The sequence below is a fragment of the Cariama cristata genome, unplaced genomic scaffold, assembly GCF_000690535.1.
Source record: "Cariama cristata isolate BGI_N322 unplaced genomic scaffold, ASM69053v1 scaffold14493, whole genome shotgun sequence".
Taxonomy (NCBI): Eukaryota; Metazoa; Chordata; class Aves; order Cariamiformes; family Cariamidae; genus Cariama; species Cariama cristata.
Genome location: NW_009606746.1, coordinates 31,344 through 44,259, shown reverse-complemented (window position 1 = coordinate 44,259; position 12,916 = coordinate 31,344). Strand labels below are relative to the sequence as shown.

Below are 12,916 nucleotides of genomic sequence, written 5' to 3'. Positions count from 1 at the left end.
ATATATAGTTCCAGGGCTTTATGAACCCAGAGGATGAGAAAGGAATGAAAAGAGAGGAAGAGAAGAAGGAAGAAAAGGAGGTGGAAGAGAGGGACTGAAAAATGGACTCAGGATGTGTTTCGGTTATCTGTTTTCCAAACAGCTCAAGGTTAATGAGAAAATGCACAGCCAGGACGGCTAAGGAAAATCAGGCAGCCTGGAAAAAAATTAGGAGCTAAACAGCCAAAACCCAAAAAGAAATAAAGCAAAGCAAATGCACACACATAAACACACACAAGTGTGTGCACTCACACCACACACGTGTAAGGGTCCAAGATCAATTTGCTAATTGTTTGTGGACCTAGGTTATATATTTTATTTTTTTTTTTAATTCTGGCTGAGCTCTCTTTTTTTTTTTTAAAATGTTCTTTTTTAAAATCTGCTGCATGTTTCCCAAAGCTAAGAGTTGAGTATTTCTCCCCAGTTACACTCTTTGGATTTCTGCCAACAGCTTTTATGTTCAGTGGGGAAAAAAGTAAGCCTGGTAAATATTGTATGAACTGCAGCTTTATTCTAAAGCACCTCTAGATGTCTAATCACTTTTAACCAACTTTTCCCTCCTCCACACCTTACCACATTTCCCCTCTCAAAAAAAAAAAAAAAAAAAAAAACCAAAAACAAACAAAAAAAAACCCCAAACAAACAAAAAAAACCCACCAATGTACAGGCTTTAACTCAGTGTTTTCTTAACAAACAGTCTGCAGTGTTTTCACTTTGGCCACTGTTAAAGATGCAGGCATAGAGAAGGGAGTGTTGGGACTAGCATGTATTAAAGAAAAAGGAACATTAACATTGCAGATCTCTCTCAAAAAGACTAAAACACTAACAAATACAAGTCGATGCACGTTTGCTTTAAACTAGTGTAATTCTTTTTCACATTGGATTAAACATTATTTTGTATACCAAACATTACAGTGCTGTTTATCTCCTCCAATCACGCGAAAAATAGCTGAAACGTGTCAGTTCTGCCACAAAGAGAGTATGACCAATTCCCCTACATATCTTCCAAAATCAGGATTTGAAACGAGAAAAACACAAGTACTAAAATCCTCCTTCAAAAGCTTTATAAAGAAATATGGACACAAAGCCGCCAATTAATACCAGGATGGCACAAATTACAGATTTGTACAGAAAGCTCACATTACGTCAACTGACACTTCTCTCGGACTCATCATGTGAAAGGCCATATCCTGCAAGGTCAGAAAGTGATGACTTTAAAAGGATCCTGAACTTAGAGCTCCCATCTACAAAAGCAGAGGCAGCAGGTGTCCAGGAACTTTGAAATATCTGGTACTTAACACCTTCAACTCACATATTGAGAATTTGAGGCACTCGGCAATTTACAGGATCAAGCCTTACAGAGGTAGAAGAGACTTAACTGGTGCAGTAATTCACAGAAGGTTCTAGAGAGCTGCCAGACAGCTTTCTGGAAATCTTCTAGTGTGAATCATGTTTCAGTGCTTGCCTGCGAACACACAAGAACTGCAATATGTCTGGGGACCAAAGCAGCATCCAAATAAAATTCCCACTCAGTTTGTGAACCGAGCGACTTCATTAGAAAACCGATGCTGTAGAATGAACACAATTTTACGTTCTGCAAAAAAGTAGGGGCAGCAATCACAGCACATGTGCCTTTTGTTCTCTTGATTGACACCCCTCCTCCCCCTTCCTCATTCCTCTGAGCTTCTCTGATAAACAGCATTGCAAGTTGGTTTGAAAAAAAAAAAATTTTACAAGAGAGAGTTCTGTTGGTCATCTATTTACATGTGGCATCACTCCACAAGAAGTTTGATCTCATTGGCTAATAGCTGGTTCATGTTGAACAGAGCCCCCGGGAGCTTGGTGAGCAACTCTCTCTCCGTGGTCTCAGGGTCGCTGTCGACAGAGCTGGAGCTAGCACTCATATTGTCGACAGCGGCACTAGCTGGAGGGCCCAGCTCTGGCTCGCTAGTCTCGCTTGCCGTGGACACCACAGAGAGCAAGGACATGCGCCGCGTCAAGCGACCGGGGGTAAGGAGAGAAGCGGCATAGTCCGCTATGATACCAGCTACATCTAGATTACAAGCCTTGTCAAAGGCAATGAAACCTACATTTGCATTGGCCTCGCAGACGTAGAATGAACCGTCGTCCTTCATCAGCAGGTCAATGCCGCACACGTCCATCCCCAGGATGTTTGACACTTGGACTGCCAACTGCTTGCCTTGTTCGCTCAGCGAGCACATCATCCCTACGCCACCTGAAAAAAGTGAAGAAAAAAAAAAAAAAAAGCCTTGCTGTCTGTAGTCTGGTCACAGGTGACTGACATCCTTCTCAACTGGCTGGTGCTTTTTGGTTGGGAAGCTCCAAAGCAAGCCTGAAAGCACACTGCTGATGACTCAGAAAGCAGCCTCCTTTCCACAGTGACTACTAATGAACTTGAAGCCACAGTAGGATTTAAAAAGATTCTGACCTGGCAAAGGCAGGTCAAGATTATGACTTGTTTAAGAATGTTAAGTGCTGGCTTCTTAGTCAAGAAAGATATCATACATTTTTATGATCCTGGGATATTAAAAAGATGACCTAATAAACCACTCTTGCTCCTTCTAAGGTAGAGGCTTTCTATACATATTTGTAATTTATCACAGGAAATCTTTCAGCAAAATTAAACCAAGCATTCCTAATAAGACTACAGCTCTAACACATATAATTGGAGGGCATGAGGGTTAAGATATGATCATCTGCTCATGTTGCTCTCAGCTTGCTTTCACAGGTTACTGTCTCTAAGGCAAGAATTAGGCAACATTTGTGTCTGAATCTTAGTTGGTCCAGTTCACAGTCCATCATCTAAGTATTAACAGACTCAGACTTCGTCTATCACAACACTTCAGTTTAAAAAAAAAAAACACAAACAATAACAAACAAAAAAAGATTATAACCTGAAATATTTTTCTGTTCATTTCCTCAGCATCAAGTAGTAACTAAAATCCCTCAGGCATTTTGGGCATTTTGACTAACCAAAACTGTACTTACACGTGAACACATTTTATCCCATCCCTGCTCAGGTTTGGTACCGCTTCAGCCAGACAACCCCAACTCCCCTTCCTCCTTCCACCTGCAGGAATCCCCATCCTACACCCAAAGCTATGCAGAAACTGAGTTCTGAGTATGTTACAATCAGGGCAATAACCTTCCTCTTCCTCCCAGACATGTTTTTTGCGGGAAAAGGTTCCAGGGAGGAGCCCAACAGACTTAAGGCAGCACAGCGGCTGCAATCCAACTGTTTATTGCCTTCAACAGTTTCCTTCCTCAATACTCTCTTCCACCCTCTTGCCAACTAACTGGCTGTCTCCTCCACCTCCCTCAGCCTCCTCTTCTGTCTTTCTTCTTTTTTCATTCCTCTTAACAGCACGAAATGAATGATAAGATGGCATTAGCATGACACCGCCACGACCACATCAGTTGCTCCATTTATGTTCCTAGAACTTTCCCCTCCTTTTCATTCGTCCTATCCACCTAATACTTTGGGTAGAGATTGTCTCTCCTTCTGCATTTGCTCAACGCACATCTCGCTTAATCCTCACTCTCATGTTTCCTTGGTAAACCCCCAACAGCAAGCACAATTAATACAAAATAAAACCTGCAGCTTATTTCAGTTGGGTTTATGATTTTTCAACTGAATTGAAAAATTTTGATCAAAACTATGAACAATGCTTTTCCTACCAAGCGAGCAGTTACTCTGCATCCTCCCATCTGTTGAGCAGCGGAGCATGGTGCCCACTACACGGCCTCCTACTACGATGACACGTACATCCTTGCCATGGGACTCTTTAACGTATTTTTGAAATAAGTAAGGGGCATCGTGACGGATCAAATGGCTTAGGTCTGCCAAATGGTGCTTATCTCGTGCCAGGAACACAGCTTTACCTGTATGAACAAAAGAACATTGGAAGATTGGAAGAAGCTACCGATTGGAGCTGCATCAATGATTCAGTGCATAAAAATAAAAACTCTGACGAGTAGGCTGCCCATTCTCACAAGCCCCATCTGAAGCTTATACCCATTTACAAATTTTTCTCTGGACATCAGTGTTCCACTGCTTCAGTGCTTCTAAGTGTTCAAGTACTGACAGAGTTGAGAAGTTTTATTTAAAAAAAAAAAAAAAAGAAAAGAAAATAGTTTGAGATAAAGGAGGTGGTCTTGTAACTTCAACTCCTTTTGGCACAAGTCCTTAATGAGAGAAATAAGGAAGAAATACCTAAAGGATAGCAGACATTTAATTAAGAACACAGTTTTGTTCATCCAAGAGGACTGGACCCGCAGCCTACAGCTTTGACACAGAGGAACCAATGACATGAAACTGTTCAAGACCAAGAGCTAAGAACTCTGAAGTCACCAGTGTGTCACTGCAGAACCAACCGCATCTCCACCAGGAAGTTGCTGAGAGCTGCTCTTCCCACTGCTTACAAGAGCCCACAACTCCAGAGTGAGGCTTTGCAGTGGAACAACCACATTCAGAGGAAAACACTACACTCCACACTATTCACGATAATTTAGCAGAAGATTCCACAAGACATAAAATGAATGGAACGTACTACAATTTTGAAAAAAACTCTTGAGAAATCACTAGCTTTTCTGCAAGCAAACATCTCAAGGACTCGGGTTTTTTTAACCTCAAACATGTCATTTCATCCCCCTTCATTTCTAGAGCACATCAAAGACTTCTTTGTTCCTTTCCAACTTTACTAATACTGATGAAAGTCACTCCTGAAACAGACTCTACCACTTTCCGTCTCATTTCCAGTCTCAGAAGACAGCATTCCGTTCCATCTTTAGCTACATTTCCCAACTCCTCTTCCCCTCTCTTAAGGACTCTGTTATGTGTCGTAATAGATTTATGTTTCGCAGTAAGGCTGCATGATTAGTTTTTTTTGTGGCAGAATTGTCACTAAGTTATGCCACAATGATACCAGAGTACCAAAATCAGTTGATAAACCGCCTATCTTAACTAAGGGAACAGAAATGCAGCAGTAGCAGAACTAGGAAAAATAATATCTGAAGAAGAATTCCATCAAGTACTCCAAAGCCCAACTGGAGGAGCCCCTCTGCTTCGTCAGGATTTAAGGTCTCTGTAACACAGAACGCTGCTTGAGGAACATGGAATTTCTCATCACAGAGTATCAGAATGTAGGCTTAAAAACCATGACAAGAAAGCAAAAACCTCCATGTGCGTTCTCCCATTCCCAACTTTAACTCTCCTACAGGCACTTAACAATTCTACTGTATTCCTAGAACGGGACAGGAACAGTGATTCTTGGTGGGGAACTACTTGGTTCTTGGGAATTATGCAGTATCGTGACATCTTGGCAAAAATAAGATTGGCACCTTTGCTGCAGCAGCAAACTATACAGAAAATGGGCCTAGAAGAGTATGACTTTTACTCATCAGCCAGTACCTATGACCGTGTTTGCCTGGGTTTTTTTAAATACAATCTGCGAACGGCTGCTCTTCAATTAATTTGAAAAAGTTTCTCCCAACTCTCTTAATGTGAAAGGATATGTACTGTGCATAAATTTGCCTTAAAATGTCTGGAATTTAAAGTGCTCTAAAGCAAATCTTGTAAACAGAGATTTACATGAATTCTGGTTAAAAAAGGTTTAAGAAAGTCAACAGCTGCAAACTCTTGATTATTTAGTAGATCTTAACAAGAGGCAGTGTCAAGTCAAATCCACTGTCTCACATACTCCACAGTTGTCAAATTCAGCTTGCTGCAAAGTCAAACTCCAACTTGGCTTCATAACTCCGCAAGCACTTTAAAACCACGTGAACGGGTATTACTGCCACCTGAAGCAGGTCTGATCTTCCTCTGCCCCAGCCTTTTGCTCTCACTCTTTCATTACATCAACACAAACCTTTGTGGGAGTAAATGATAATTCATGTAAGGCATTAATTCAAGTAAAAATAACCCATCTAGACTCATCCAACATCAGTTCCTGAATCTATTTAGTACGTGGCTACAGAAACACTCCTGCCAGCAGAAGGGATGCATCAGAGCGGCACAGGGTGGGAACAAATTGACAGACAGTAAGAAGGAAGAAGTGATGACTTTTTGTTGAAGGTAACTTTTAAGGTAACTGCTGGTTTATGTGCTTAAACTTCAGATTCAGTCTCTTTTAATTCTGATATTTATTAAATTGGGTGTAAAGTCAATTAAAAACAGTGCAACCTCCTGTGCAAATAACCTCTGAAATTGACTTTAAATCCGGTTTCCTTCAGTAGATCACTATCTAACATTAAGCAAAATCGACGTATTGTTTCATATTCAACACTTAATTCAACAATGTCATCTGAACCTGCTGTATTATCACCAGCACTGTCAGAGATATTTTTCTGAAAAAACAGAATCCAGTTTAACAAACAATACATGAGATTTTATTTAAATCAGAATCCTAATTATAGACAAAGTCAAGTAGAAAAAAAGTCAAATTAAGAATGAATGAGCTAAGATTTCATTTCTTATGCCTATTTAGAAACATCCCTAAAATCCACGTAGGCTTCTCTCGACTTCCCTAAGGCCAGACCTTCCATTATTCCAGCTTAAAGCTTTCCTCACAGTAGTCACCAATGCACTGCAATTTTGAACCCCTAGACCCTGCTATTGCAGGACTAGGTTCTACTAAAACTGCTTCCCAGTGTTGCAGCCTACTCAACGTTCAGAATTCAAAGGGTGGTAGAATTTAGAGGTACTGCAAGAAGTCCAACACCAAAAAGAAGACCTTCTTAACTATCATCCCTTGACAAGACAAAATCTTAAAGAGTGCTGCTCAGAATACTCCTTGCCCTCACCTCTGACCTCACACCCACCTCGGTGACCCCGCGTGTTCTTCACCACCATAGGGAACTCCAGCACTTCCGCCTCATCAATCATTTTGGCAAAATTCTCATGACCACCTGGCAAAAAGAAAACCAACAACATTATGCGCCGCCAATCTGTGTGGCCAAATCGGGGATGTAATTGCCACACATTCCTCCCACCCTTACAGCTTCGATAAAGCAGAAAAAACTCTCAGTTATGAGGAATTTGGTCATGGAGTATGATCAGACTTTGAAGGTGTTTGTGATCTGTGGGATACTAACTCCTACTTCCTTTGAAATGGAGGACAGAAGTTGACAAAGGCCTCTTGATTACAACCTCAAAAGGCTCAATCCAATCTTCCAAATCTGAATGCCCCGATTCTACCATCTTGTTCCAGTTTATCCCTTTTACTTTATCAACTCCCACCATTTCACATGTCTAGCAGGAAAACAGCACAGACGTAACACCAGTAACAGTTCCATCCAAACTACTAACCAGGAAAGCAACGTTGAATACAAAGACAAGGCATAATCCAGAGAGCAGCAACAACCCAAGTCTTGTCACTCCACCTCCCCCCTTTCCAAGGCTTAAGCCTCCTGCATCTCATTCTCCCTATTTTCTGAAGTCGTACATCAACCTTTTTGTCTCATCGCATCTGTAAGGACCTTAGAGAGTAGCTTTTGATGATCGTTCACATGATTATGGTTGATACTTCAAGGTTATTTGAGTTGAGTTCAATTCACAGAAGGCTGACCACAGTACCAGAAATACAGAAGAGAAAGTCAGCGGACAAAGGGATGAGACTCCTCTAACAGCATGTGCAGTAAAGTGCAGAAGTCACGCCAAGACACTGGTCACAAAGCCAGCAGCAGCCATCACTACCCTGCCATGGATTTTAATGCATGCCGTGGAATAACATGTCGCTACTCAGCACATCCTGTTTTTCCTGGCAAAGCCAGCTCTCACTGAGGTCAAGATTCTGTCAAATTCCAGAGGCAGGCACTAAAAGTGGCAGGGAGTTATGAACAGAGATGTTCTGCAATTACCCCATCACTCATGGTCTCCCTTTCCCCCCAAAAAAATTAAAACCTCATTCCTGTCTCAAAGACCTAGAGCAACCACACCTATAAGGAAAGGGTATGTTTCTTCTCAAATGTGTTTTCACAGTAATTGACAGAAATAGTAATTCAGAGCAATTGCTGGAAACTCACGTTCTTGTTTTTGTCAAGTTTGTGTTTTTGTCAAGTTCCCATTACAAAAGCCTGTTGGTACAAGCACACAAATGGGAGGAAAGCACTGGTATTTCCCAAGAAGGAAAGGAAGGCAGAGAGGTATCTTCAATTCCTTAATATATTGTAATTAAAAGCAGCAATAGCATTGGAGTAGCTCAGGTAAATGGCTCCTCTAATCTAGCACTCTGTCAGGAACCACAGACTCCAGAGGCAGGCACAAGAAACATTAATAATTAACCGTTCTGGTGGGAAGCCAACCCCAAACAATTGTTAAAAGTTGGACACAAGGGCCTGTACTCTTTTTGCCCTTTCACAGTAACTAACATATTTGCAGATATTTTTACTCATACAGAAGTTTAATCTACTTTCAGGTTTTACCAAAGTCTACATCTTTATAGTATCCTGTGACATTTAGTTCCCCAAATTCTTGTCTGTTGTTTTGGCAGCTGGAAAAGAGTTCAAAGTGTTCTAGTCATAATGGCCAAAGTTAGTTGCTTGGGAGGCTGAGGTACAGTTAGAAGTACTCTTCCCAGAGCATCACAGCTAATCAGCAAAGCCAAAACCAGAATCTGCGTGTTGTGACTTTAATTTCCTTTTCTGCTTACTGAACACTGATCTGTGGAACTAGCCTCATGTTACTTAATTCAACGGATTTCCAAAACGTGACCCATATCTTCTGCACTACAAAAGCCTAGATTATGGTAGGCAACTATGCTTTCCTTTTGATTCAAAAGCCTTACCATATGAAAAAGTGTCTGGAAGAGGCACACCATGACCAGCAAGTTCTTGAAACGTCCAGAACTTGTTGACACAGTTGAGGATGGCTTGGGGACGATTCATCAATCGACAGCCCATCTTCTCTAGGTGGCGAAGGACTGTGATATCGCTGTCACTCTGAACCCAAGGTGTTGGTACACGCACGACCACCACTTGCGGGTAAGCAGTAATGAGCTCCCCGTTCACCCGAAGACCTAAAGAAGGAAGAAGAAAAACATCCCAATCAACTACAAGCTCTTCAGGAGAAGGTAAACAGGCAAAGAAATGATGTACTAGATGTGATCACAACAGAGATACCGCACTTCAACAGTGACCGTTAAAACAGCGCAGCTCTCCCTAAAACGCATTTTATAAGCTCTGCTGTTTCATATATATCACTCTTAGCCCACTTAAAACGAGGACTAGGCAAAGAACAGACTGTATTAGGGCACACATCTTGGGCTTCTTCGCAGGGTGAAGGACTTTTTTTACAGGTTGACACATCACCCTTCCTGTGGGTGTTAGCTGCACACTACATTCACATCAGCAGCATCAGTGGCTCAGGAGGTTCCTGCCTCCCACCGCTGGTTCTTGCCTACATGACACAGTTCATGCCTTTCCCAGCCTCAGTTGCATTGGTCCCTCTGTTTGTGGTACCATGTTACACAACACATTGCCAAAGTCACAGAGATTAGACATGACCCCTAAAAAAAATACCAAATACAGCAGTATTTTTAATACAGATAATTTCAACTATCTGATTTATACTAAATACATACTCAGAAATAACTTTAGCAGCTAACAGGGCAGCACCCCGTGACATTAAGGCAGGAACTAGGAGGAAAGCCAGCTTTGCCACCAAGACCAATGTATTACTTAATCAGGACCTACAGTTTTACAGACTATGTCTGTGAAAAAGAAACACTGCAGGAATGGGAATACAACAGGACTGGACAGGAAGGCATCAAGCTCAATGAAGACAGTGTGGCATCTGAGGATGAGAAAAGACAAATAGGATTTGATATTCACTTTCTTTGCCTTATGTTCAAAGTAAAACTTTCTGACTTCAGTGTAAAATACAGAGCTCACAATGCTGTCAGTACCTTAAGGGTTACAAAAGAGAAAGAAGGTGAGTTGAGAAATCACAGCAGAATCTGCATTTCTGTGCCCTTGGAAGGCCAGCTGTAACTATTCAGATCTAGGCCAAATTAACCACCCGATTAGCTCTATTCCAAAGGTGTTACTTTTAAAATACGGACTCCATCTACTCAACCTGAAGACACATATTGCCAGGCAATATATTTCATTTCAAGGTGCATTTGAATTAATGGGGAAGCGAGGAGAGAAGGGAGGGTGTCCCCCTCTCCGTACTTCCCATTTTCTTTTCTTCTGCCAACCAGGATTACATTTAAGGCAAGCTCTAAAATACAATGAAGCAACCACCTAACTCTCAAAATGGAAATATAAATATGCTGCCCAGTCCTCAGGAGGACACAGAACCACACTCTGGAAAGGCTAAAACAGAGCCATATCCAATACAAACCCCTTTTTCCAATCCCCATTGCCATAATTGCACAGAGATGAGAAAACATAAGCAGACGAGTGCTCTGGCTGCTCACCTCATTAGCACCAAGCACTGCCGCATTGCAGCTGACATGACTTGCGTGTTTAAGCAAGCAGGCTCCAGACACACACACACACACACACACACCATTTTATAAAGGCATCTCAAGCAAGATTAAAAACAAGACACTGCTAAAAACCTAAGCAGAATGTGAACATCAGGAAATGGAGCGTCATCTCCTATAGCCAGAAAAGGACTACAGATTCAGCAAGCAAAAGATGTTTAAGTTATTAGTCAGATGCTACCTTACACATGTATTTTCTCAATTAGGTGCACGCCCAATTACACCCACTTTTGGCCACTGTAATTGCACGCACATCCTGATCCACGTGCAAAGTGTGTTAACAATCATTTTCAACAGGACGGCATTTTCTACAGAGCCCCAAAACTGCCACTGTATTTTTGTTGTGAACCAAAACTACACAGCTTTCTCATCCAGAATCTCTCGAGAGTCTATTTTGTTGTTTCACTTTAAAGTCACACCACATGCTGAAGTTTTGCACCATGGAGTCTGAAAAACAGCAGTTTGAGGAGATGGGTCACCTGGAATTCTCCTGAATACCTGCAGCAGACTTCGCTATCAGATGGGTGTAAACTCAGCCAGGGCACCATCCCCCCTGGAGTGACTCTGGAAGTACAATGATGTTGTTATCAACAGAACAATCTGAGCTTTTGTTCCAGATCCAATCCTTTTCTCTCCTCTGGATACTGTTCTCAGAACAAAAAAAAATTTCTCTCCCCTCCTAGAAGACAGTTTACAAACAAAGAGAAGAGCTATTCAATGAAATGTATAATTTGAATCACTACTACTGACATGCGCCATAAAAATTAGCTGCAGTCTCCCAGCAACACAGTGCTGCAAACAGAAGCAGCTTTATTACAGTAAAAAGGAGAGCCAGATTCTGCCATTTTGGAACAAGCTTGTATTCGGCATTTCATCTGAGACCCAGCAGTTAACAATCAGGTTAATGGTCATTATTGCCGAGTGGACTGATAAAATAGTATTTATTCACTAGGATGCGCTGAATGCAGTAACACAGAAGATATTCATGCATACAATTAATTTCTTTTCCAAAGAACCAATTCACAAATGCAAAGAGGGAGAAACGAAAAAAAAGATACGTTACAGAGGTGTTACTTGAAGAGTGGTTAAGAGGTAATAAAACTTTTTTTTTTTTTTTTTTAAATGGAGATGAACTGTCTTTCCTTTGCAGTAATAGTACCGTCCTGGTCCCAGAACAGCAGTAGCGAGTTACATTAAGGGTTGCCTGTGGACAATGAACCACCCTCACAAACACACAGAAGGCAGATGTTCAGATCATACAGAAGTACCTTGAAAAATAACAAGTTGGTCCATTTGTTGGCTTTCTCAGTGGATGCTCGTGACATTCAGACACGACAAACAGACAGCTATACAGTCCTTTGAAGTACCAACACTGACAGCCAGGAAAGGGAGATTTTATGCCTATCTAATACTATGAACTTTACCAACATATAACAACCATTTTACCGGTGCCTGGGGAACAATTTCTTAGGTTATCATAAAACATCGGGTATTCTTTGGCCCTATGAGATAAAGACCCCTGAGTTGGAACATCACGCTATAAAACCAGATGTAAATCCTGCACTTGAAAAAGACCTGTTCTTTTACTCAGTACCAGCTTGCTTTGTTCTTCCTTTGCAAGATGAAACTCTCCAAAACGGAATATGGTAGACCTTTAACATTATACACCAAGCATCAGAGTATTCAGATGGAAGTGCAAAAGGAATTTTTGCAATGTGAACTGTAAGCACGCGGGAACGAACTTGTCGAGTTACACCACATCCCTCAAACCAAGCCAAAAAGCCTCAAGTTTCTCTCAAAGACAGCACAAAGCAGCACATGATAGAACTGAGTGGGTAAATGCGTGATTCCTCATCACTTGGCCCAACCAGTCCTGCTGTTTTTCATTCCCAAAGGACAGCAGGTGAGACTAAAGTGCAAAGTAGCTGCTCTCTGCTAAAAAGGCTTATTTTGACCCAAACAGATTAGAAGCCATCACGTGAAGCCATGAAGTCCACAGAAAATGGATGCAGCATTAAACTCTAGTGAGACAGAAGAAAGAGGCAGAAACTTCTACTGCTGTTACGAGTGAGATCAGAAGATGTGTATCTGTACCCTAAGAAAGTTCCTGAGATGGTAACATCTAAGATGGGACAGCCTATTTGCATAGCAAGATCCTCAGGATAACAGTCGCCTCTCGACAACCTGATTTAGTACAGTTTTAGGATGGATGCACATATTTTGGAAAAAACACAAAATTCTGGAACTTCCCAGCCCTCATTCATGCATGCGGGGTTTTTTAGTACCTTCTGTCTTCTTGTCTTTGACAAATTTATCTCACGGTCACAATTCCTCAATTAAAAAGCCTCACTCTTAAGAGAGCAATCTTT

The 12,916-nt window shown here is 41.4% G+C and overlaps 1 protein-coding gene across 1 annotated transcript in view; it reads right to left on the bottom strand.

Moving 5' to 3' along the window:
- Positions 1-1,599: 1,599 nt before the first annotated feature.
- RIMKLB (ribosomal modification protein rimK-like family member B) overlaps positions 1,600-12,916 on the bottom strand; it is a 36,671-nt gene continuing 25,354 nt past the window's right edge. The window contains exons 2-5 of the mRNA XM_009696485.1: positions 8,844-9,074; positions 6,880-6,966; positions 3,739-3,942; positions 1,600-2,275 (exon numbers count right to left, since the gene is read on the bottom strand). Of these exons, the coding sequence (XP_009694787.1) occupies positions 1,812-2,275; positions 3,739-3,942; positions 6,880-6,966; positions 8,844-9,074 (986 nt within the window). The 3' untranslated portion in view covers positions 1,600-1,811. The remainder of the gene's footprint in view (positions 2,276-3,738; positions 3,943-6,879; positions 6,967-8,843; positions 9,075-12,916) is intronic.